The 27,810-nt window shown below is 38.3% G+C and overlaps 1 protein-coding gene across 1 annotated transcript in view; it reads right to left on the minus strand.

Annotated features, from left to right (window-relative positions):
- Positions 1-524: 524 nt before the first annotated feature.
- ACTR2 (actin related protein 2) overlaps positions 525-27,810 on the minus strand; it is a 40,266-nt gene continuing 12,980 nt past the window's right edge. Inside the window, exons 3-9 of the mRNA XM_082746699.1 lie at positions 26,441-26,656; positions 22,822-22,894; positions 17,807-17,943; positions 15,789-15,938; positions 11,197-11,342; positions 7,151-7,283; positions 525-3,225 (exon numbers count right to left, since the gene is read on the minus strand). Coding sequence (XP_082602825.1) covers positions 3,055-3,225; positions 7,151-7,283; positions 11,197-11,342; positions 15,789-15,938; positions 17,807-17,943; positions 22,822-22,894; positions 26,441-26,656 — 1,026 coding nt within the window. The 3' untranslated portion in view covers positions 525-3,054. The remainder of the gene's footprint in view (positions 3,226-7,150; positions 7,284-11,196; positions 11,343-15,788; positions 15,939-17,806; positions 17,944-22,821; positions 22,895-26,440; positions 26,657-27,810) is intronic.

The raw sequence follows: 27,810 nt of genomic DNA on the forward strand, positions 1-27,810 counted from the left end.
GGTTGGAGAAGACACCAGAGGCAAACTTCACGACATCCTGGTGTAACATGGCCATGAAGGGAGTAATGAGATTCAAGCAAGCAAGTTCATGAAGGATACACAAGAATCCTATATACTCCTCAGCCCCATCCTCAAAGGCTAGTATGAAAACAAGGAAAAGTCAGTTTAATACACAGGCCCCTTCATATAGATCTGTCTAGCATTCCTAATCCTGCAAAAGCCATCTTAAATCTTCCAGGAAACAAAACAATCCACTTGAGGGGAAAGAACCCTCTAATACAGCTGTGTAATTTACTCTGTTTTCTAGTTTTTGTTTTACTTATGTATTTAAAATCATACCAGAATAAAGAGTTTTTTTGGTCAAATAATAGAACAACACTGAGCTGAAGCTCGCCTAACATTTTGTGTTGTATGCAGATGAAGTTGTCAATCCCTCTTGCATTAGCGAAAGTGAAAATATGAACAAAAATAAGAAAATGAAACTAGAGAGAAAAACAATAGGTAAAACCAAGACAAAATTCAAATTTACTTTCAAAAATCTGATTTTATTTTCTGAATCAAAAAGAAGTGTATTCACGTTAGATGTAGAATGTTTAACTTTCCATTGATCTCTCTCAAAACACCTTCCTGATATTGTTAACAGTGCTTAGAACTATAAAAAGTCAACATCCAATACCATGCTTTAAAGAAAAAAGTTTAAATGTAGGATTTATTTCTAAGGAACCCTTCTCAAGGTCAAGGCATTGGCAATTCTAATTTAAAAGGAATTTTAATCATTATTGGAAATTTTAGTGACAATTGTTTTCAAGAGCTAAAACTCAGATCGCTTTTAAAACAGAAAAAATTTTAATATCTGAGGGACTCCTACCTGGCAACTCCAATTAAACATTATTTTCTACTACCCCCCAATAACTAAATGAATCATTTTACCTTAGAATAGGAAAATTAGAAAATGGAATTTTAAAATTATTATATATATATATATATATATATATATATATATACCATTTGAATGGTCGTGTCTGCTAGCAGAATCATGAAATTAAAACCAAATTCTATATTCAAGGGACAAAAGATAACTGCTCTTTCCTTGTTCTAAGAGTCTATCCTATTCCTTGTTGTTTTCTACCCCCATAGATTAAAATCATGACCAAAGGCCAAGAGTTAATCCATTTACCGGAAATGAACAGCTGGTAGGTACTGGCCCTACATTTGTGTCCTTTAACTAGTCCAGGACTCAACGTCTAGGGGGATTTATATGAACATGATTTTAGGAACACTTGAGAATTCTAAAATGACTGACATCCATGTCCCTCAAATCTAGTACATGTTATTCATAGGCTATTCAAGTGTACTGAAGCATGTCCAGCATGCAGGCAAACTTCTTTTACTTGTTTCAAATTGAGGTAAAACAGACAAAAAATACTTAATATTAACAGAAGCTACATAATTAAAACTAACCTTTTGTTGCTTATTTCATAAAAATTGATTTTTAAGTTTTCTCACAGAAAAGAGACTCTATAAAGCCAATAATTTCTCCAATTTCAGTCACCTAAAAATTAAGCTTCTTCGTTCAAAGCCATTATTACTAAAGAATATTTTGAAATGAAGGAAAACATTTCTCCCCAGAATCTGCATTTTGTACTTAGCGTGATACAATTTATTACTTTATTTTTCAAATTTAGAAAGAAGTCTGAGTACTAGTTGATATTTTTCAGACACAAAGCAATACCGACGGGATTTATAAATATGATTTTCTGACAGATGGGAAAGTTTGCTAACATTTACAAAATATCAACAACTCTTCTTTTAAGCATAAGATGACTGAGACTTATTGTTATGATTACTTTTTCAGTACAAATATGAATTTAAATCTTGATTTTTTTTTTTGCCAACATTTTAAGTAGTCAAATTTTATTCTACTTCCAGGTTTCAAATTAAAATAATAATAAAAAAGCAATGAAAATTACCCAACTGGCAACAAGTCCCATCTTTCAATGTTATTTTTAACCCAACAATTATAACCTACTGCCAGTAATTATTCCTATGTATCTACCTATTCTTACTAAAGAAGCACTGGTCAGATATATCAAAGCGTAACTGCAAGAATGGTACTTGGCACTGGATTACCTTAATGCTTCTGGTATAAAAAGAAGCACTCTTAAGCACTTTTTTCATCTATAATCTGAATTTCCAAAAGCATTTTTAAACTGTTAATTTTGTAGTGATGGATTCTAGGGAGTCTATTCCCAACTAACATGGTTGATTTAAAAACAAAACAAAACAAATAAATCCCTAAGCCACATGGTAATGGAGTATTACACTTGCTTTTTATATCATGGAAACAGTTCTAGGCAGAGCAAAAGTAGATAAAAACCTGCCAAATCAAAGTATTGTAAATAAATTTCATCTTACACACCTCAGAGCAGAAAAGCTCAAAAAATCAAAATTGTAAAATCAAAAGACCACTCCCTGCCCCCACGCAAAAACCCACCAAAAACACTTGAATTCTGAGTCTAACGTTCCCCTAAAATGTTAATTCCAGAAGCTTTAAGTTACTTTAACTGTGCAGTGACTGTTGAAAGCACCACACCAGGGAGGAAATGCTGTAAAAGGGGTCAGCAGCCGCTCACCCGCCCCTCACCACCCCCACCCCAATAATATGTAAAAGCCCCTGTAAAGTTTTTTCTTATGCTAATAAAGACATACCACCTAGCGTGCTAAAGACTAAAACTAGCAGCATTAGAGCAGTAAAGTGAAAATAGGAAGCCGACAGGAATGATCTAAATGCCTACTTAGAAGAAACAAAGCAGCAGACAGGACCCTTTGCCCTCTCATCGTGTTTGTAGGGAAGTGGCTGAATTAAACAGATTTACCCACATTAACAAAAAATTAACAAAGCTTCCCCAAGACACCAGAATAAAACCTGACCTTTCCAGTCAAAGGGCACAGAGAGGACTCTTCCATGTCCTGGAGTTGAATGAGTTCAAAGACTGGCAATAAAGGCAAAAAGAAAGCATTAGGGGTGTGATGTGAACAAGCTCTGGAGTTAGTTTATCGAACAGTCACACCAAGTTTCTCCAGCACACGAACACCCTTTTCTTGGTATTCTTGTCGGGTCATCCAGAAGTTGTCTTTGTCCTTCATGATATCTGCTAGAACAGCACCACCCAGGAACACCATATGCTTTCTGCGCGGTGGGTCTTCGATGCGGATCTTAAATTTCTTAAAGGAGAAAAAGATAAGATCGTAAAATGTCACAAGTGCATCATGCTTTCTGCTTCATGAAGATGACTGTGTCATATATTCTGCTGCTGAATTCCCACAAGTCCTGTGATGTAAGTAGGATGGCTTGACTTTTTATCTGAAGTAGACATTTTTGGTAATTTGCCCAAAGCTCACACCAAGGAGATCACACAGACCATCCCAGTGTGCTGATTTACACCTGTTCTCCCATCGCTATTAACAACACCCCTTGTCACTCTCAAAATGGTCTTGATATGAACAATAAATCACACAATCAGCCTACTGAGAGCCCAAGTACCAGAGTCCTGATTGTGGCAGGTTTCTTCACCTCCTGGGGATGACCACATGAGAAAATCACTTAGATGTTAAGTCAAGATTTTGGATAAGAGGACTTCTATGGTTTCCTCAAGGTCTAATGCCTCTATGATTGCTGTCCCATGTAAGAGTAAGATTGGAATTCTTTTCTTATAAGCAAAGTTCAGTTTTTATTGTCTCAAATTCAAATGAAATGTTCTCAAAATAAACAAGGCCAAATATGGAGATGCTGGGGAAAAAAATGAACACAGTAACCAAAATTAGATAAGTGGAATAAGTTTTACACTCTGCAGCCACTATTGATTGTCTAATAGAAGACACACCTCAATGTGTGATCATTCCATGCCTGAAAGAAAAACCTTAAAATGTCATAGATCAATTTACTGTGTCACAAATCCTGCAAAAGGACTCAAAGTCACTATGTCACTTTAGATTGTCCCCACGTCACATAACTGAATTGTAGGATCAGGTATAAACACCAGTTTACTTACTTAAAAAAAAAAATAGGCCTGGCTTTGTTGCAATAAAACTTTATTTATAAAAACAGGCAGTATGATACAGGCCTGAAGGTCAGCCGCCCTGGCTCTAAGGGAAAGCTGGTTAGTCCCTGAAGGCGCTGCCGTCCCTGCAGGTCTGTCCTTGCAGCTCTGAGGGGGCTGCTGTAGTTCTCTCACACCACCTGGTCTGGTCACACCAATTCTGGTTCTTCACTGCTGCTTCTCTCTCTCTCCTCCTTGCAACTCCCAAGTTGAAACTCATTCTTTTTTTTTTTTTTTCCTTAAGATATTTATTTATTTATTTGTCAGAGAGAGAGAGACAGAGAGACAGAGAGAGAGAGAGCGCGCGCACGTGAGCCAGAACACAAGCAGGGGAGCAGCAGCCAGGAAGAGAAGCAGGCTTCCCGCGGAGCAGGATGCCGGACTCGATCCCAAGACCCCGGGATCATGACCTGAGTCAAAGGCAGTCGCTTAGCCAACTGAGCCACGTCCCTTGAAACTGATTCCATCAGACCATTCCAGCCACCACTCCTCTTTGCCAAGTCACCTATAGGAGTCCCGATTTATTTCCCCTCATGTCCGCTCTTCCTGTGCGTGTGTGTGCTCTCCCCACCACTTCCTGGTCTCCTCTGTGACTTCATCCTTCTCTCCCTCTCACTTCATGAGGCACAGCATGGACTCGGGGGACCACCTCTCTACTCTGTAGCTGCCCCCAAGCAACTGAACATGACAGGTGAGAAACTGCCTGTCTTGGCTGAACTGCATCACTTCCTTCGTTTGAGCTCCTTAGCGCAGCCTGGCAAGCCCACAGCACGTGTCTTCTCTCTTCTACTCTTCAAGAACACAATTTCATACCTCCTCCATCTCATGAACTTCCACCACCACCTCCCTCCCTCCCAGCCCGCCACCTCGTCCTTCTACAGCCTTCTTTCTTCCTCCCTTCCCCACACCAGACTTAGTGATCCCTTAAAAACAAGTCAGATCCTATCACTTCTCTGCTCAAAACCCTCCCAAGGCTTTCAGTTTCACTAGGAGTAAAGCTAAACCCTTCACCATGGCTGATGAGACCTGCATCCAGCCACCTTTCTGACCTCACCAAGCAGGCCTCCCCTTTACTCACTCTGCCCCAGCCATACCTGCACATTCCTGACAACCCAGGGCTTTTATTTTGTGTGGGGGGGAGGTGGGAAGGAGTAAAATTTTATTTATTTTTTTGACAGGTAGAGAGAAAGCAAACAAGCACATAAGCAGAGGGAGAAGCAGGCAGAAGGAGAGGGAAAAGCAGACTCCCCACTGAGTGAGGAGCCTAAAACAGGCCTCAATCCCAGGACCCCGGGATCATGACCTGAACCGAAAGCAGACATTTAACCAATAGAGCCACCCAGACGCCTCAACCCAGGGCTTTTGTACTTGCCATTCCTGCCTTGAAGATTCTTCCCACAGATGGTTACATGGCTCACAGGCTCACTCTATCCAGGTCTCTGCTCAGAAGATCTCTGAGGAGATCAGAGTCTTTCCGGGACCACACTACTTGAAGGAGCGTGCCACCTCCCCAGTCACTACCACTTTCTAGCCCCTCACCTTACTTTCCTTTTCTTCATAGTGCTTATTCCTACTGACACATTCACAGAATAAAAGTGGGGACCTGGTTTTTATTTACTACTGTTTTGTTTGTTCCAGCAGCTAGACAAGTGTTTGGCATCCAGAAGGAGGTCAAGAAATATTTGCTGAGTAAGGAAATAATCACCTGAGATTAATTTTAAATTATATGTATGACAAAAAAAAAATCAAATAAGCAAAGTACTTAGACAATATGGTTCCTTTTGAGTCTTTCAATTTATTTAATATATGTGAGTCAACACTCCGTTTTCACAATTTAGTGACAGATGAAAATGTGACATTAGTATCTCTGATATATATAGTCCTCTGTAATATGTAATCTCATTATCTACAACAGCTGATCAAGGTTGTTGGGACAAAGCTCAGAGATTAACCTGGAATTAAATGACCCTGGCTGAGTGCATAGTATATATAGTGTACTTTGCACACTCCAGTGTTGGTAGAAAAAAAAAAAAAAACAATGCCGAATTACCATCACCTATTACCTTCTAGTTTGTAAATTACTTTCTATTCTATACATTGACAACTACCAATTAAAGTCTGTTTCAAGAGCAAGGACAGCTGATGGGGATGCAAAATATTTGCTACATTATGTTTTACAATCTTTTTAGGGAAGTAAGACGTATACAAGAAATAGCCAGAAAAATAATCCAGAATCAGAAATTTGAGACAGTCCAAGAGTAGCAATGAAGGCTGGTTACATATCCGAAAAGTCAGCTAAAAAGAACCCCCAAATCCCAAGAGGCATTTCTCTCTCCATAACACAGCAGTCGCCCCTTATCTGTGGTTTCAGTTACCCATGGTCTGGCAGCAGAAGATGGCCCAGCCAACATAGCACTGCATCACGAGGCCTGCGTGACTCCTGTCACCTTATCTCGTCACGAAGGCATTTTATCCTCACATCACCACAAGAGTGAGTATAGTACAATAGGATATTTTAACAGAGACCACATTCATATAACTTTTTTCCAGTGTATTGTTGTAACTGTCCTATTTTACTGTTGCTGTTGTTGTTGTTAATCTCTTCTGGGGCCTAATCTATGAATTAAACTTCATCATAAGTGCTCTTGTATAGGGGGAATCAGTATTATCTGCGGTTTAGGCATCCACTGGGAGCCTTTGAACATATCCCCACAGAAAAGGGTTGGGGGAAGGAATACTATATGGCAGGTTCTTCCTGTGCCCTTAGAAGCACCTAGGCTCCAGGTTGTCTGTTACAGAGGAACCAGAACATGTGGCCTGGGACCTCACTGCCTCCAGCCACTGACCACAGAGGTGATCAGGCAGTACAACCATTCTGAAACAGAGCTTACCTTGAACCATTTACTTCTATCTCTTCAAGGCTGCATGTGACTTCATTAAAAATTTGTTTAGGAAGACTTCTTGCTCCCTCTGGTGGTTGTCAAGATTCACAAGCTACTTTATAGGGTTTTAAAAGTATGTTAACAGCTGGATTATTGACTGATACTTACAGAAAGTTTTTCCACATCTCCCTTTAAAACTCGTTCTAAGTAAAGCTGTTTAAGTTCTCGTTCCAACCGTGATGGCAGCCCAGGGTACATAGTAGACCCTCCAGAAAGCACAATGTGCTTATAGAATTCAGATCTAGAAAGACACAAAAGGTATCATTTGGGGTTTCAGATGAGAAAAACAGTCTTTCAGCATTCCTTTTATATCTGTCAGTTTCAAGTGATTGCTGGGAGAATTAAATAAAATTCAACATGGATCGCAAGGTTTGTTATTAATGCTGTTATTAGATAACAAACCCTCTCTACATGTAAAATACTTATTATAATTTTAATGAGAATGCTTCTAAAGCACATGACACATTGTCCTGCAAATATAATTGAGACTTTAAAAAAAAAAAGATTTTTATTTTTCTATTGAGAGAGAGAGCAAGCTGGGCATGGGGGAAGAAGGAGAGGGACAAGCAGACTCTGCACTGACCTCAGGGCCTGATGTGGGGCTCGATCTCATGACCCTAAAATCATAACCTGAGCTGAAATCAGAAGAATCAGATGCCCAACTGACTGAACCACTCAGGCACCCCTGCAACTGGGCATTTAACAAGGACCAGAGTTAACATCACAAACTTCCATGATTTGGACTATGTATGTCATCACAGTGCTTCTCGAAGTTTACCATAACTAACCATTTTCTACTATGATCTCAGTTGTTTTCCAATTTTTCCATTTGCCTTTTGTTCTTTTTCCCTTTTGTTCTTTTGCCTTGGAACTAGGTGCTGTTATGTTAGGTGAGACTGGCGTGTTTCCTTGTTAGAGCAGCCTTCTCTTTCTTTAAATATGCTACCGATTATGATACCAGATAGTCAAATCTAAAATAACTGCATCCGGGGCACCTGGGTGGCTCAGTGGGTTGAGCCGCTGCCTTCAGCTCAGGTCATGATCTCAGGGTCCTGGGATCGAGTCCTACATCGGGCTCTCTGCTCACCAGGGAGCTGCTTCCCTCTCTCTCTGCCTGCCTCTCCGTCTACTTGTGATTTCTGTCAAATAAATAAATAAAATCTTTAAAAATAAATAAATAAATAAATAAAATAGCTGCCTCCATAGTAAGAGTAACATAACTAAGTGAGGGTCTGAGGAACTCTTCTAGTGAAGTTCAGGAGCTGAGCCACAGCTATTTTGGCCTCATCCATCCTGGCTTCCAACGGCTCAGCCTATCATGACCCCGGGGAGCTTACAGAAGTGTGCGGCTTTTACACCCACTTGCAGAGCTCTGCACACAAGTGTAGCACATGCAGTTGAGCTATGGCTCCACATGGTCCGCTCCCACGAGCATTTACAGGTACACCTTCAACACGCAGAACACACGGAACTGAGCTGTGCTACTTCCCAATGCTATCTCTGTGGTAAGGTCCTGAACTGGACTCCAGTTGCTTTGGGAATGCCAACACTTCAATCACCACCAATACGTATATATTTTGAGTCCAATTTTACTATTAATGATCATTAAGTCGAGGGACAAAAGCATCTACCTAATCCCCACTAAGAGAGGTTTAGATTTTTGATCATCTCACATTAAGTTTATAGCTTGTTATAAGCAGTTGGCTTGCTATTTTTATTACTTTTCATTATTACCCTGCTCCTCCGCCATCCCACAAAAATTAGTTTGATGGTTATTTAACTCAGGGTTAAACAGACAAGTAAGCAAACATTTGCTTTTTACAAAATGCTTCTGAGTGAATTCCTCCATAACCTGGGTATACAGGAGGGCTGTTCAACTATGACTCAAACTCTAGATGCAATAAAAGGTTATCAACTTATTTAATAAGTAAATAAAAATTTCTGTATAGCCAAAAACACAAGAGACAAATGGAAAATCAGAAAAACTACCTGCAATAAATATTACAGAGCTATAATATAAAAAGAGCTTTTAAAAAACCGAGGGGGAAAATTACAAAAATTCTACAGAAGCAAAAGCCATGAACAGACAATTCACCAGAAAAAGAAACAGCCCTAAACATAGAAAAATATGTTTAACTTCTCTCTTAAGTAAAATATAAATTGAAACTACACTGAAATATCATTTCACTCATCAGACTGGCATAAAAGTTAAAAAGTTGCCAAACTATGACCAAGCTGTGGGGACACACAGGTGCCCTCATCTATTACTGGTGGGAAGAAGAAGGGTCCTAACATCCAGACAGGGGAACTGAACAGTAACAAAACTACATGCATTTACTGTATGTAGACCCAACAATTCCCTTTAGAAATGTTTTCAAATTATATATGCCCAACAGTACAAAAATATACTATGCACAAGGTTATTAACTGCAGCATTATTTGTCTGCAAAAATACTGGCATCTACCTACGTAACCCAGATTCACCAAATGTTATGTATACACTGGGGAAAAAAAGGACAATCTCTAGGAATGGTCGGGATTGTTTAGGATATATTAAGTGAAGGAAGTGAAGTGCAAAAAAGCATTTATTACTAAGCTACCTTTTGTATAAGAACAAATAAGAAACACAGAAAGGATAAAGCCAAGCTAATGAGATCATTTACCTGTAAGAGGGAGGAAGACTAGGGTAGAGAACAAGGGGCTGGGAGAGTAATACTTCAAAGTATGCTTTTTATATAGTTCTGACTAGATGGTAATGTTTTACCTAAAAAATTAAAGCTAAGGCAGGACTATCCTGTGCTACAAAACAGAATGTGCTGAAAGAGGTAAGAGCATGTCAAAGGATACACAGGTGTGTTTGAAGGGGCTCTCCCTGGCCAAATCAGGAACAATTTGAGCATCAAAATAAATAAAGACAGTAACAGATTAGAATCACTGGACAAAATCATGAGTTCACACTGATAACAAGCAAAAGGAGGCAATGCGCTTCCTTATGCTGGAATGCCAATTAATAAATATAGAAAGAATGACAGAATTAGAAAATTACCTTTTTGAGAGCACAATAAAAATGGATTTAGGCAAGAATCATCAACAATAATAAAAGGGGTGTGGGGGGCAGAGTTTAATGATGAATAGGAGATCGATACAGTCCCAAGGTACTTTCCCACAAATTACTTACAAACTAAGAAAGGAAAAATACAAAAACTGAACAAGAAACTTCATCAAGAGCTTAATCCTAACATCACCAACAAGGAACAAACAGAACTCATCTCTGGATGGGACACCCTGAGAAGGACACATCACTTCAGTAGTATTCCAGCCCCAAATGCATAAGCTGGATCTAATCATGAAAAAACACTCAAACTCAAGTTGAGAAAAATTCTCTAAAATAACTGGCTAAAAAGGGGCTCTCCCTGGCCAAATCGGGAACAATTTGAGCATCAAAATAAGTAAAGACAATAACAGATTAGAATCACTGGACAAAATCATGAGTTCACACTGATAACAAGCAAAACAAGCATCTCTAAAAAGATGTTGCTGTCATGAAAGCCTGAAGAATTGTAACAGATAAAAGCTAAGACATGCCAACTACATACACTGTGTGAGCTTAGACTTGATAATCTCCTGGGGAAAGGAAAAACTGTATAAAGGACATCACTGGGACAGTAGGCGAAACTGAAAAATGGGTGGCAGATAACAGCTGATCAGTAATCACTCTCCTGAGCTCAGAAACAGCACTGCAGCTAGTAGGAGAATAACCCTGTTCTCAGGAAACACAAAGCAAATATCAAGGAGTAAAGAGGACTTTCATGTTCAACATACTCTCAAAAAGCTCAAGAAAAAAGAGAGGGAGAATGATAGAATAAACAGGCCGAATGTTAAAATTAGTAGAATGAGAAACCGAGTAAAGAGTATACATGACTTCTCTGTATTATTCTTGGGAAATTTTCCTTAAGTTCTGAATTATTTAAAAAAAAGTTTAAGGTGGTTTCTGAGACACAGTGATATATATCCAACATCAAATGTCACCCTCAAAAAATTCTTTTCCCTTATCTGTTCAAAACCACGAGTGAAGTAATAGGCAACTTAGTCACTTTAACTATACATACTTTATCTATTGATAAATAACTTTGAAACCAGCACTTATGATGTACCTGGTATCAATGTCAGCTGCCTGGATTGTGTTAAAAAGCAATTCGGCAACACCTACTCCCTCAACATTGATCAGGTGAGGCTGAAATAAAGCTTCTGGTGCTTCAAATCTCTCTCCCCCAACTTTGATAATGCGGCCATCTGGGAGCTAGAAACCAAGAATAACCAGGTATTAGTCAGCAAAACATATTTAAAAATTTCCCAGTGTTCTTTAGAACACTAGTACTTTAAACACATCTGTTCAATAATCAAAATCATTATCAGCAATATGTTTCTCCTAAAATAAATTTTTGAAAAAGAAAAAAACAAGTGCCATGCTCCAACACATCAGGAATTTCTTGAAAAAAGTGATGAATGCATGAATGTGTCATGTTCCACTGCTGTGTGCAGCTAAGCATAAAAAAGAAGCATTAAGGGGTGCCTGGGTGGCTCAGTCATTAAGTGTCCGCCTTCTGCTCAAGTCATGATCCCAGGGTCCTGGGACAGAGCCCTGCACTGGGCTCCCTGCTCAGCAGGGAGCCTTCTTCTCTCTCTCCCATTGCCCCTGCCGTCTCTTTCTGTCAAATAAATATACAAAATCTTAGGAAAAAAAAAAAAGGAAGAATTAATAAACCACTGCATTTGGATTACTGGCTGGTGTCAATGCTGTTTCTCTGTTTTAACACATTTGTGGTTTATTTTATGGATATTTTTACTATGTAGCATAGACACATTCAGTTAAAAATTTTAAATAATTTCTTTTACCAAATAATTGCACTGTGAAACTTTACTGTTTTGCCATCAAAACAGTTTATATCATGTGTAAAACTTCTGTCAAATCATGTAATCCAAAAAATGTTTTATGATTAGAAAAGTTTAAGAAACACTGATAGATTACTGTAATATATATATATTTTTTTTTTTAAAGATTTTATTTATTTATTTGACAGACAGAGATCACAAGTAGATGGAGAGGCAGGCAGAGAGAGAGAGAGAGAGGGAAGCAGGCTCCCTGCTGAGCAGAGAGCCCGACGCGGGACTCGATCCCAGGACCCTGAGATCATGACCTGAGCCGAAGGCAGTGGCTTAACCCACTGAGCCACCCAGGCGCCCCTGTAATATATATTTTTAAAGGTTTTATTTATTTATTTGACACAGAGAGAGACTCCAAGAGCAGGAACACAAGCAGGGGGCCCAATGTGGGGCTTGATCCCAGGAGATGATGACCGGAACCAAAGGGAGATACTTATTGAATGAGCTACTCAGGTGCCTCAAGATTACTTTTTATTAAGCAGTTCTACTGTATCCTACTTACTAGACCCTATTAAATTTTTTTTTAAAGATTTTAAGTAATCTCTACACCCAAAGTGGGGCTTGAACTCACAACCTCTCACAAGACCAAGTCACATGCTCTACCAACTGAGCCAGCTAGGCTCCCCTCTAGATCCTATTAAATTTTAAATAATGGATAAATATAACTTCAACTTAAGCAAATAAGATTTCTTACTTAAAGGATTTTATTTATTTATTCCACAGAGAGAGACACAGCGAGAGGGAACACAAGCAGGGGGAATGGGAGAGGGAGAAGCAGGCTTCCTGCTGAGCGGAGAGCCCAATGTGGGGCTTGATCCGAGGACCCTGGGATCACGACCTGAGCCAAAGGCAGATGCTTAATGACTGAGCCACCCAGGTGCCCCAGGATTTTTTTTAAGAGAGAGAGCCCATGCATACAGGGGGAGTGGAACAGGGAAAGGGAGAGAATCTTGACCAGGCTCTATGCCCAGCGTGCAGCCCAACATAAGGCTTGGTCTGCTGCTCAATCTCACGGCCACGAGAGCATGACCTGAGCTGAAATCAAGATTCGGATGCTTAACCTACTGAGCCACTCAGGCGCCCACAGAGCAAATTAAGATTTAAACAACTGGTCAGATATCATTACAACATGACCCTGTGTATGCAGACAGTCACACGTCATGTTTATATTTAATTAAATGAGAAATGATAAGTAAAAACTCCCATTTATTTATTAATATATGTTATTATTTATTTATTTTTATTATTTATTTATTTTTATTATTTTTAATGTTTAATTTTTGAAGTGGGCTGTAGCCCAATGTGGGGTCTGAACTCATGACCCCAAGATTAAGAGTTGGATGCTCGACTGACTAAGCCAAGTAGGCAAACACCAAAAAACTCCCATTTTTTTTTTTAAAGAGAGAAAGAGAGAGAAAGTCTGCATATGAGCTGGTGGGGGGTGGGCGCAGGGGTAGAGGGAGAAACAGACTGCCCTCTGAGCAGGGAGCTGGGCTAGGGATTGATCTAAGACCCCAAGATCATGACCTGAGCTGAAGGCAGATGCTTAGCCAACTGAGCCCCCCAGGTGCCCCTCCCTCTCTTAAAACCACCTCACAACTCATTGGATTGACCTAAATTATGAGCATGCTGGTGTATGCTGGCATCTGACCCACTTCCATAGGAGACACCAGAATTAGTCTTACATTGACATGTCTCACAGTATATTTATAATAATACGACTACTGTAATTGTATTTGGATTCTAAAAATGACTTTGCAGTATGACAAAGTACCACAAAGCCAAGGTTTTTTTTTTTTTCTTAAAAAATTTACTCCATGTTTACAGATACAAGCAAAAGTAATCACATTTTTCAAAACCTCCACAAACTGTCTTTTAATAAATTGTATCAAATTAAAAAAAAACACTCAAAAAACAAACAAATAACCCCCAAGGATACTGATTCAAACAAATACTCTTAAAAAAAAAAAAACAAAAAACCCATCAGGTGAGTTTAGAAACCACATGAAATCACCCAAAATATCTGGAAAAATTTTATATACAGTACATGGTTACTGGCAAAACCTCTGTAGCTCATACTTTAGCCTCTCCGAGGGTGTGGCTGCTGGTCAGCATGGGGCCACAGTACATGGTTATTGGCAAAACCGCTGTAGCTCATACTTCAGCCTCTCCAAGGGTGTGGCTGCTGGTCAGCATGGGGCCACCTGGCCTAGGAGCTACCAACCTCTAGACCCTACCCTACCTATTATGACTGTAGGATTCTCATTTTTTTGCACCAAATCTTATCCTATCCTTTACTTGTCTCTCCTTATCCCTCTTCACTTGCTCATCAGTTTCATTAGTCTACTGTTTTTTATTTATTGTGCAGCTGACCCTATAACAATATGGGTTTAAACTGCACAGGTCCAAGGACATTTTTTCCGACAAATACAGTAAAGTACTGTAAATGTATCTTCTCATCCTTATTTTCTTAGTAACATTTTCTTTTCTTCCTATCTTACTTTATTGTAAGAACATGGTATATAATACATTTAACATACAAAATACCTGTTAGTTGACTATTTATGTTATTGGCAAGGCAATGACAGTAGGTTATTAGTAGTTAATTTTTGAGGGAGTCAAAAGTTATACATTGCATAGGGAGTGAGCGCCCCAAAAGTCACCTGTGTGTATTTTTGTAACCCACCTCAAATTCTTTGAGAAAGGAGGGGAAAAATTAAACAAAACATGTTTTACATTTCTATTTCTCTCATCTTTTTGTCTCATACCATTTTCTTACAAGTCAGGTATATGAAAAATTATAAATCTAAAGGAACTATCAAAAAAGCTTCAGAAAAGAATCTCCAGGGCAGATCTGGAGATTAATAAGTTGCTTATAAATTATTTGGATCAGTATCGCTTAAAAAATAAAACAATATAATAATTTTTAAAATGACTATTTCATACATATTTGTGATATGCAGAGCTTGCATGAATCAAACGGTTTAAGAATACTTGTTTTTATTGCCCATTACTTGATTTCATTTTAGTAATAACTAGATCAAAGATGAGATATGGAAGTATTTTCTACCCAGATGAATATAATAGACTTAACAATACATTAAAAAAATCAGGTAGAATCTACTCTCCTGGTGTAACCTATAACTGGGTTCTCAATCTTACTTTCAAGTTAACATTTGTTTTCAACAGTTCATTAAGAAAATACCAAGTCAGGAAAAGACTGCCACCTACTGAATTATTATAGGAAAGCTATAGGATGAGCACTTCCCAAAGTACTCTTCCTGGAACAGGAGTCTTATGAAATGCTAGAATCCTATAATCTAATAAGGTTGAGAAACAGGCAGCTTACCACATTCTCACAGACATACACATACTAAGCACATCAAAGGTTCTGAGAAGCTCTTCAGTAAAGTGAAACTGAATCCCAAACTTATTAGACAATGTAAACCACTTTAATTTTTGTGAAATTACTTAATAACATCTCAGGGAAATAACACTCTGCAAAACACATGTTGAAAAGTGCTATTTTAGATCTCAGAATCTCAAAATAACATCTCTTATCTAATTACATCCTAAGGTAGAAAAGCTTTTTATGATTTGCCTTATTTCACATTATATGGTGCCCTAAAATAATCAAATCAAAGAATCTTATTGTAGAAAGACATTAAAAGTCACACACATACATACTCTAACAACTCAAAACAAAAATACTGATTCTAAGAAAACCTACTTAAGCACATTATTAATAATCATGGTACTCCATTTTAAAACCACATACGTATTAAATATCGAAAATACTTACTGTGTAAGATTCAACTAATACTGTGGTTTCTAAGGCCAGCTTCTGCTCTTGCTCAATATTATACCCCACATAACACAATTTTTCCTTAATCATGCGAACTGTTTCAAAGTCAGCAGAATGGTTGAAGGCATATCCTCGCAAAAGCAGCAGCTGGTACAAAAAAACAGTAGCAAATTCACAATTAATCTGAATGAGTTAAATCCTGGCAAGCTTTCATTGCTCACTAAACAGTTCAAGTCAGTAATAAATGCAATGGACAGTGGATCCTTAGGTCTTACTGAATATTTCAGAAATGGGAATAGTATTTTCCATGAAAGGACTTATATTTCACCTTCGCAGAGAGTGAAAGATTTAACAGTTTATGAGTAATAAATGGGTAAAGTAAGCTTAAAAAACCAAGCTAGTTTTAAAAAATGACTGTTTTGAGTGCTAATGTTTAGATAGTTTTGATAAATAATCAAAATAAATATTTCGATGAATATTATTTTAGTACTGGACTCCTATAATCTGCCATTTTCTCAATCAATGCCATATTCATGAAATATCCCTAGGTCTTAAAAAGTTTTATCCCTACTTCTAGCATTATGTCTGACATATAGTAGACGGGCAAGAGTATTTGTCAATGAAATAAATGATTAGAATTCAAATTAACAGAAAAAATTTCAAATAAAGATAATTCAAGTTAACAGAAAAAAAAACCCCAAATTGGACTTTTCATGCAAAAACTTTAAAACCCTCAGATATTCCTCAGACCGAATTTCGGCCTGGAACAAGAGTATTATAGTTCTCATTAGCTTAATCTCATTATTACTCTAAATGAGACAAATGGAACCCCATGTGAAGATAAAGACTTATACAACCTATTTTACTGCACAGACATCACCCTAGAATAGTTTCTCAACAGTAGCACCAATGATATTGTGGACCTTAATAATTCTTTGTTGTGGGGACTGCCCCCACTAAACATCTGTCGGATGTTTTTTTTTTTTTTTTTTTTTAAAGATTTTATTTATTCATCAGAGAGAGAGAGAGAGGGAGAGAGAGCAAGCACAGGCAGACAGAATGGCAGGTAGAGGCAGAGGGAGAAGCAGGCTCCCTGCCGAGCAAGGAGCCCGATGTGGGACTCGATCCCAGGACGCTGGGATCATGACCTGAGCCGAAGGCAGCTGCTTAACCAACTGACTGAGCCACCCAGGCGCCCCACATCTGTCGGATGTTTAGTAGCATTCCTGCACAGCTGGAACAATGAAAAATGTCTCCAGGTGTTGCAAAATGTCCCGGGGGTGGGGTGGGGGCAGCATTATCCCTGGTTGAGAGCCACTGACCTGGAGAGAATAAACTAACTAGTCTAACCTTTTTTTTTCAATATTAAAAATATACAAATACCTCTAAATAACAGCCTTATATACTTTCTCCAGCAATGTTTTAACGAAAATTGTAACTAATTATAGTTAGAAGTAAACATTAATATATAGTAAACACTAAACACTGGATATATTCCATGAAAACTACTAAATATTGAAGTCTGGTACAACTGGGCCCATTAAGATTTTTTATTTATTTGAAAAAGAGAGAGAGCATGAGTAAGGGATTGGAGGGGAGGGAGAAGCAGATTTCCTGATTAGGAGACTTGATCCCAGGACCCTCAGATCATGACCTAAGCCCAAGGCAGACACGTAATTGACTGAGCCACCCAGGCTCCCCTCAAAAAAAGGTTTCATGGCAGAAAAGGCTGCCTCTATTGTTCAAAAGTTTTACGGTCTCTTCTATTTCACTACCGAGTCTTCAGGATTAGCAAACATAATTATGTAATGATGTATTCTATTCTCATTACCACACCAGACAGCATGTATGTAAATTTTACATGGATTTTTACATGAATAATGAATGGGGTAAATGGGTCATTCCCCCAGTGGTGCAGAAGATCTGCTATGATCCTGAGAGGATCATTTCAAATATGTTAAGTTGGTAAATATAAACTACAAAAGCTAATTTCTATGATGTCTTCTTTTGCTTACCTTGATAAGATATCTGGTAATATCCCTTCCAGCAATATCCAGTCTCCTGGTAAGGTGAGGGAGAGAAAAGCCTTCATACACTGGACAAATGTGAGTTACACCATCTCCAGAGTCCACCACTACTCCAGTCAATAAACCTGTGTGAGAACCATGAGGTTTTAAATAAAAAGCCAAATCAGAAAAATCAGAACCAGCAAATTTCAAAAATTAGTACAGAAGCCAAACTAGAAACGTCACCAACCAGAATGGTCTAGAAGACAGCATTTCTTTATTATTTATTTTGCAGTTTACTTCTAACATCTAGACACTAAAGTGAGTGTTCTCACACATGCCTCTTGTGAGACCTTTAATCTGTGTACTATCCCAAGAGATAGGAAGAAACAGACTCTGAGACCCAGAACTGAAAAACACAACATGTTCTTAAAGCTCAGTACAATTCTTTATTTTTCTTTCCAATTTAATCTTGATCCCTGAATTTCCCTGAAGTGGAATTTTCTAAAGCATCATCGTAACTTTTAGGAAAACCATTTTGAGAGATAAATATAAGTTGATAGTGAACCTGCTGAAATAATGTGCTTATTATTTTTGTCAAATAATATATTCAAAACTGTGTCTTGGAAAAATTCCTATTGATACTAGATAGCTGGAAATTTGAGAACAATTAACCTTGGCAAGCCAAAGGATCACTTTAATTATTCACCAGAAACCAGAAAGACAATGTCAGCTAAACCTTTTAATAAAAGAACAGCAAAGAAGCTGCCTTGTTTCCCATACATACTATTTAAACTACAAATGAATGCAAAAGTTACCTTCTGCACTAGGGTTAATTTAGGGGAAAAAGAAAAGACAAAACTTTTTCTAACTCAAATTTTCTAATAGTTACTAGTCTAACAATTTTTTTTTTTTTAAAGATTTTATTTATTTGACAGACAGAAATTACAAGTAGGCAGAGAGGCAGGCGGAGAGAGAGAGGAGGAAGCAGGCTCCCTGCTGAGCAGAGAGCCCGATGCGGGGCTCGATCCCAGGACCCTGGGATCATGATCTGAGCTGAAGGCAGAGGCTTTAACCCACTGAGCCACCCAGGTGCCCCATAGTCGAACAATGTTTTAACCAAAAACTTTTCACCTTATAGAATATGCAATGTCTGTAACTTTCTTTTTTTTTTTTTTTTTTTTTTTTTTAAATTTTTTTTTAAGATCTTATTTATTTATTTGACAGAGAGAGATCACAAGTAGGCAGAGAGGCAGGCAGAGAGAGAGAGGAGGAAGCAGGCTCCCTGCTGAGCAGAGAGCCCGATGCGGGACTCGATCCCAGGACCCTGAGATCATGACCTGAGCCGAAGGCAGCGGCTTAACCCACTGAGCCACCCAGGCGCCCTGTCTGTAACTTTCTTAAGCATTATCATTTTCACACCCCTGAATAGGTTCTCTCCCTCACTTAATACAAACTTGAATGCACCATAATATTTAATCATAATGATTTATCTTTGATACATTTATTCAATCCACCTCCTTTTGAAGCTCATATACTGTTTTTCCTTGATTGATGGAGTATATAAATCTTCATAAAAAGCTTCATAAAAATTACCTACTGCTTTTTTTTTTTTTTAAGATTTTATCTATTTATTTGACTGAGATCACAAGTAGGCAGAGAGGCAGGCAGAGAGAGAGGAAGGGAAGGAAGCAGGCTCCCTGCTGAGCAGAGAGCCCGATGTAGGGCTTGATCCCAGGACCCTGGAATCATGACCTGAGCTGAAGGCAGAGGCTTTAACCCACTGAGCCACCCAAACGCCCCACATCTACTGCCTTTTATTATTTATTTATTTATTCATTCATTCATTCATTCATTCATTTATTTATTTTTATTCGACAGAGAGAGATCACAAGTAGGCAGAGAGGCAGGCGGAGAGAGAGAGGAGGAAGCAGGCTCCCTGCTGAGCAGAGAGCCCGATGCGGGACTCGATCCCAGAACCCTGAGATCATGACCTGAGCTGAAGGCAGAGGCTTAATCCACTGAGCCACCCAGGCACCCTCTACTGCCTTTTAATGCTGCATTTCTTTCAACAAGAAAAACATTTCATTGCAAAAAAAGAGGAATCCACATCATTAATTCAAAAACACTCCCAGTAATATCAACTAAAGTAGGATTTACATTTTATTTTCCAAACAGACCTTCCCATCCAACTGCAGCCTATTTTCTCCCACTCCCACCAGGTTACAGAATAGCCTTTCGAAGTACACATCTGACCCATTTTCAGTGCCACACCATTTTGTCACTTGAGTATACACTCTTCCACTTCAATTCCTATGGATTCTCTGAGGTTCAACTGAGTTCATACCTCTTCATTTACACCTTTCATGACAACTCTTACCTCCAGATTCCCTAATTCCAATTATTCCCTTCAATCCTGTCTTTAGCATGCAGTCAAACATAGCTTCCTAAACCACCATGTCACTTCTCTTACTCACAAGCCTTCCACGGCTCCAAATGCTTCTTCCTACCTTGGGATAACTGGTAGCACTAGCCACCTTGTTTAGAAGGAGAATTTTACTGCGGGTCAGAGTTCTTTTGATCATTACTGGACTATCATTTCTCACAATTAAGGCTTCAATAGTTATACAAAAATGACTAAATACCAGGAATTAAAAGACAGTATCTTCTCATTGGATGGAAATAAATGCATGAATACTGCTAGAAAAATCTGTTATGGTCAGTTTTATTCAAATACAATTTAAACAAAAATTCACTTTACTAACACTGTCCATCCTCACCACCCAAATGAAACTATTATCACCAGTTTCAAAGCTTAGATTCCCCAAATTTTTAGTTATCTATTTTTTTTCCAAAGTATTTTCTTTTTTTTTATTATTTATTTATTTGACAGACAGAGATCACAAGTAGGCAGAGAGGCAGGCAGGGAGAGAGGAGGAAGCAGGTTCCCTGCTGAGCAGAGAGCCCGATGTGGGGCTCGATCCCAGGACGCTGGGATCGTGACCTGAGCTGAAGGCAGAGGGTTTAACCCACTGAGCCACCCAGGCGCCCCTCCAAAGTATTTTCTAAAATAATTTCTGGAATTCATTTTTCTAAAAATGAAGTAAAATTACCACAGTGCAGGTAAACACTCCTTATAAAGTAACAAGTGATTTTAAATTTCTTCTTCAAAGGAAAATTATTCATAGCTGGAATATAATCACGTTAAGGTCAAGAAGACCTTACTCACTGCCATGTCCTTTGCACTAAACACAGCACAAGGTACATTCCACTTGATGAATGAACAAAACTTTTTTGAAAATTTAATTCCCCCAAGTATTTTCTAAGTATCTATATGTTGTACTGAAGACAGTTTAATGAGCCAACGAGTATTTCTACAAGGTGTTTTTTACTAATCCATGTTTAGAATTAAATGGGTCACCACAGTGAGTCTTCTAAGTACTATGTCATACACACAGCTAATGACTAAGGCTGAAGATTTAGCTCAGGTGTCACCTCCTTTAGAAACCTTTGTCATGCTGAGTCAAAATTATCTGTTTCTGTATCTTTTTCCCTATTAGACTCTAAATTCTTTGAGGGTATCTTCACATTTCAAGTGCCTAACAGGCTGTGTGGCACCTATTTGACAGCCCCATAAATTCTCGTAATAAGACTATCAGAATATAAAGAGCTCTCCCCACATGACCAATTTTTATTCGCAACAGAAAGGGATGCAGTTACTAATGGCAGCACCAAGAAAACATAAAAGTTAGGAAGACATTTCCAAATGTCGATCTTCTCCTCTACTATGTATATAACAAGTGTGATTTTATACTAACCTTTTTTGGATCTCTGTATTTTTTTTAAACTCTGACAATTCTTTTTTTTTTTTTTAAGGTTTTATTTATTTGAGAGAGAGAGAGAGTGAGCAGGAGAGACAGCACAAGTAGGGGGAGTGGCAGAGGGAGAGGGAGAACCAGGCTTCCTACTGAGCAGGTAGCCCAATGCGGGACTCAATCCCATGACCCTGGGATCACAACATTAGCCAAAGACAGATGCTTAACTGACAGAGCCACCCAGGCACCCCAACTCTGACAATTCTAAGGACGAATTCCAGCTCATTCTTCACTGCATAAAAAATTTTTACTTTGGGGCACCTGGGTGGCTCAGTGGGTTAAAGCCTCTGCCTTCAGCTCAGGTCATAATTCCAAGGTCCTGGGATCAAGCCCCGCATCGGGCTCTCTGCTCAGCAGGGAACCTGCTTCCTTGGTTCTCTTACAAAAAAAAATTTTTTTTTTTTTTTACTTTAAAAAAGTTTAGGATGCCTGGGTGGCTCAGGTCATGATCTCAGGGTCCTGGGATTGAGTCCCACATCGGGCTCCTTGCTCAGTGGGGAGCCTGCTTCTCCCTCTGCCTGCTGCTCCCCCTGCTCATTCTCCCGCTCTCTCTCTGACAGATAAATAAATGACATCTTTTAAAAAAAGAATTAAAAAAAAAAAAAGGTCTAAAAGAGGGAACCTCCTACTTTTAAAAAATTGAGTTCTCAGACAATTATCATATGATCTCCCTGATATCGGAAGTTGAGAGGCAATGTAGAGGGTTAGGAAAGAAATAAATGAGACAAGGTGGGATTGGGAGGGAGACAAATCATTAGAGACTCTTAATCTCACAAAACAAACTGAGGGTTGGGGGGGCGGCGGGTGTGGGTAGGGAGAGGGTGGTTGGGTTACAGACACTGGGGAAGGTATGTGTTATGGTGAGTGCTGTGAAGTGTGTAAACCTGGCGATTCACAGACCTGAAACCCTGGGGCTAATAATACACTATATGTTAATAAAAAAAAATTTAAAAAATGAAGAAAATAAAAATATATGTGGTATTTTATTTGACTAATTTTAGAAATTATGAAAATATTTGAGTAAATATTTTAAAAAAATTAAATAAATAAATATTGTGCTTTTCTGGGATTTACAACTTACTGACAAACCAAATTCCTCTGATATAAAATGCCTTGAGTTGATTATTCTAAAAGTTAAGTTTCACCTACCTTGAGCATACAAAGTCAGAACTGCCTGGATAGCTACATACACACCAGAAAACTGGTAAGTTTCAAACATTACCTGAAAATGCAAAAGGAGAGAAAGAAATGCTGGTATTTAGAAGTTATATAATACGTATATATTTTATGCTTTCTTGATAGTTACAGAGTAGATTAGTTGCCAAAACAGAATCAAAAGGGACCTAAAAGAGTCCTCCATTCTCCTCAGCTGTCACAGAGCTCCAATGTGGCGAACAGATTTTTGGATGTACACGGAGTCCTCAAGTATTTCCTAAGTGCTACAAAGCCAAGATTTTTGAATATTTTGGTTAATAGCTAATTAGAGTGGAAGAAAGATTTTCGCATCTGAACAGCCTTTCTTAATGATGTCCCTTAATGAAAATATCTTTTAATTCAAGGACAAACTACAGAAACTGCTCAACTGCTGACCTTCCCATCCCTTTGTCCTAACCTGGCCAAGAGTAGAGTTCTACCCCCAACTGGTTAAAAAAAAAAGAAAAAAAAAGTAGTAAAACGGCAGGGCAGGAAGCCAAAAATATATGCAGTAATTCCTGAATGCTGGCAGATACAGAAACTGCCTAGCTGTTCCACCCACCCTCCCGGCTTGAGCCCTGGCTGTGGCGCCGCTCTCAGCTGAGCTACACTAAAGGGAGGAGTCTCCTTGTGCCCTCTCTGGTCACAACGATGCTCATTCTCTATAATCCAGGTGGGCTGGAACATCCTGTAGGACTTTTTCTGTCATCTAGAGGGAGCACTGCTTGCCTGGCAGGGCTGACTACCACTGGGTAGATCTAGTGACCTAGAAATTTTATAAATGATCACAATGAGAATTACATAGGATTTAAATGTTATTACTCTGAAATACATATTCATCAATTAAGCAGCTAGATATTCTATTCTAATCTAGCCAGTACTCAATTAAGAAACCAGATATTCCAACCTGTATTTTATACCATATCCCCTCTCCAGCCAGGAGAAAATGGAAGAGTTAAGCTGTATTTGTGTTTGTCATCATCAAAGTCCATTAGAACTTGTTTTTATTTGTAAGATAATTAGAAAATATTTGTAGTATTAAATGAACTTACTGGATAAGATTAAAGTAGGGCATTACCAGTCACAGCCAAATTTGCACCCACAAGTAAAAAAGAATATTAAAAGAACATGAGACTTTATAGCACAGTGAGACCAATTCTTGTCAGTCTCGCAGATAAAAAAACAAACAAAAAACCACAAACATGTCCTAGTCAAATAGCTAGCTAGTGGAAGATGCATCCAAGTATAATGTCATCTTTCTAACTTTTCATCTGAAAGGAAACTTGATTTTCATTCTGATGTTGTGTTGCTTTCCTAAGGTGGTTAACATGTGCAGGAGGAACCTTTTGATTTAATGCAAAAGTACCTCTAAGCTGATTTTACAGTGTGCTACTAAAAATAAATACCAATTACAAATGACTACTTATCCATCACAAAAAGTATTAGTATTTATAAATCACTTAGAAATAATAAGTTGCAACTAAAATATGAACTAATATAATAACGGCCATCTTTCACAGTTCTGGGGTGGTCAGGAGGGGAAAAAGTAGTAGTAAGATATAAGCCATAAGGAATGACATGGATTTTGTAACTAAAACCAGGATCTTAAATTTTTAAAACATTTAATATAAAACTTAAGCTTTAATCCAGAATTTAAAAATACTGTCCAGCAATAATCTCTTGTATAATCCTTCTAAAATTTCCACCAACAGCTAAATAGATGTAGAGCAGTGTCTGCAAAGCTACTAAGACAGAAACCATTATTATAAGCTTTTACCTCAAATAGAACAAGACAAAGTCATACAGTTCCTACCTCATATAAAACAAAATATAATGAAAGACAACCTTGAAAAGTTACTTCTCTAAACTCGGAAGAATGCAGACTTCTTGCTCTCTATACTTGCTTCCCCCAGGGCCCTTCAATCTCCTCTCGCTAACTCCCTCCTCTCTGGTCCTTAGCCTTCCCACTACTGTCTGTTCCCACTTCTCTGGTGAACGACTCCCAAGTTTCTTTCTCTAGCCTCAGACTTTTCTTCTGAACTTGATCTTTCACAGGTTTCCCCACTACCTGAAGGTAGAATATTCCTATGAAACCTTAAGTAAAGCTGAAATGTAAATCAAAGAAGCAATTACCATTAGTTTATATGGAAAATTGAGAGCTCTCAAACCCCGAAAATAACCTATCTTGGGCTTTTCTGATAACCTAGGACACATCTTGCTAATGGATGCACAAAATGAAACAAGATAAAGCACAGGTGCTCATACACACAGTTCAAAGCTATGGCACCTTGATGCCGCGATGCTGAGTGTTGTTCCAGGGTCAGAGTTTGGTGCCACCACTCTCTCTGCTCTGGGTGTGTGCTGCCTCTAACAGCTCACTGTAGAAAAACTGCTGAATGCAATTTTTCCTTTTCCCCTTTCTCATTAAGTGAAAATCCTCTTCGGAGTTCTTTCAGTTAGTGAAAACAGGTACTAATGTAGGTCTCTGGTCAAAGTAAAGTGGCATAACATGAACTTTCGAAAAGTGGGGCATACCTCTCTCTGACATTTTTGACTGGATGTCTAATGAGGACCTACCATGTCCAAACTTAACTCCTGATCCATTGCCCTCAAATCCTATTCTACTTATCTGAGCCTTTTCCCATCTCAGTTGATGGTAATGTTATCCTCTGGGTGCCCATCCCAAAACCTTTTGAGTCATCCCTGGTTCTCCCCTCCTCTATTACCCATATTTAATGCACCAGAAAATGCTTTGGCACTTTTAAAATAGATTCACAGTATGGCCACTTCTCTTTACTTTTGCTGCTATTACCCTGAATCCTAACCATCATTATCTTCTGCCTAGGTAACTGCAAGTTTTCAAACTTGTTTCTCTTCCACCCTTGCCTCCTTATGGTCTACTCACAACACAGCAGCCACAGACACCTAAACTGGAGCATGTCCCTTCTGCGTGACAGCACCTCATCTCACTCAGAGTAAAAGAATAATTCTCTTTAAGGACCTGTGAAGCCCTAGATGATCTGGCCCTATTGTTTCCCTAACCTCATCTCCTACTGCTCCCCCATAACTAGCCTCTTTGTTGACTCTCTAATATACCAGGCTTGTTCCCATTTTAAGACCTTCACACCGGCTAGCTACTTCCCTTGTCTGGAATGCTCTCCCCCAACATATTCTGGCTGATTCTCTTACTTTCTGTTTAAACATCACCTTCTCTCGATGCCTACTCTCACACCCTGTGAAAAATGTTACCCCCTCCCCACTCCTCTTAACCTGCTCTTTCCCTCTCTTTAGCATCTATTATCTTCTAAGGAACCATTCAGTTAATTTACTTTGTGGGCAGTAGAGGTGGGGTGGGTGTCACCTGCCAGAACAAGTTCCATGGCAACAGGACTTGATTTTGTTTACTAATATATCCCACTTAGAAATAATGACTAGTTAGGTTCTTAATAAATAGGATCTGGGGGGGAAACAATTATTTTCATTTCCTTTATTCTTAATAGCAATGGTAAAAGAACATCTGCTGTAACGTTACATCACAGAAAGACATATATACACATCCCACTTGAAAACTTACCTCTACAATCTTCTCTCTGTTTTTGGTGGGGTTCATGGGAGGTTCTGTGAGTAAGATTTTACAATTTCTGGTATCTATGTTAAGTTTCTCTGGTCCAAATGTATAATCCCACAGGTGTTTCATATCATCCCAATTTCGTACTATGCCATTTTCCATAGGGTAGTTAACTTCTAACATTGAGCGTAATTCACTTGCCTCATCACCGACCATAAGATCCTAGAAAATTATAATATCAAGGCTTTAGGCCAAATTTTTGCATAAAATATCTTCAGAAAATTACATTCCCATGATATTTTGGAAAACTTGGGAATAATTTAATTTTAATTTTTCTGGCACTTTCAGATAAAGTTCTTCATTCCACAAGTTTAAAAAATCTTTTCTTTCAAGAACAATGCCTTGGAGAGTTTAATCATGAATAATAAATTTTTATGTACAATGTGGTTTAAATCAATAAATGGACCTTACCTTCAATACATATGCTTCCAAAAGAAGAGCATTAGCACAAATAAACCCCACATTTTCATATTTTGGAGGGTTTTGTATGAGGTTTCATCTGTTTCTTTTGCTCAAATGTTCAAAAAATAAGGCCTGTGATATGTGAAATAGCACATCAGGGAAAAAAAACTTGTAGAAAAATGCTCAATGCATGCAGCACAGTTCTTTGTACTAAATATTGAAATGGTAAGTGTAAATGATACGTTTTAATGTACAACAAAGCATAATGAAAAAAGTTAAAAATTAAATGACTCTTTATTATATTGTAATAATGCAGATATGCACCACATTACTTGCAAATTTCACAAACTTCCACCTGCACATGCCTCAGTTAGAACTGAAATTAAGTTTCTATATATGTCTCACCAAGATCAATGGAAATTTGTAGACATACCAAAAATTAAGACATAGGGAAACAATGTTTAAAAATTAGCTTATGAGCAACATTTCCAACCTTAAGTATAATACTGGAAAACTATGCTAGCACACAAGAAGCAGAGTACTCACAAGTCTTGTCTCCAAGGAGAGCATACTTAAGATGACCCACATTTGAAAAGTCAAATTTTGTATGTATAATAAGGCTAATGATGTCATAGAATTTAAGCGTATTTTAAAAATCAGCTATTCAAGCTACTCAATAATCCTGATTTCTACATATACTGATTAATTCAACTTAAAAAAGCTACAGAAATAGCTACTGTTGCTACAACACCGTAAGTTTAAAACATGGGGAAATGAAATGTTAAAATTAACATAAAATGTCTCAAAATAAGGTTTAAATATATGTGAGTTTAAAACTTTTAAAAGTAACAATTTAAAAAAAGATCAGAGGTAAACCAGGGTGAGGGCTCAAAAAAAAGAATTCTGGAAAAATC

Source organism: Mustela nivalis, assembly GCF_964662115.1.
Source record: "Mustela nivalis genome assembly, chromosome: 8".
Lineage (NCBI taxonomy): Eukaryota > Metazoa > Chordata > Mammalia > Carnivora > Mustelidae > Mustela > Mustela nivalis.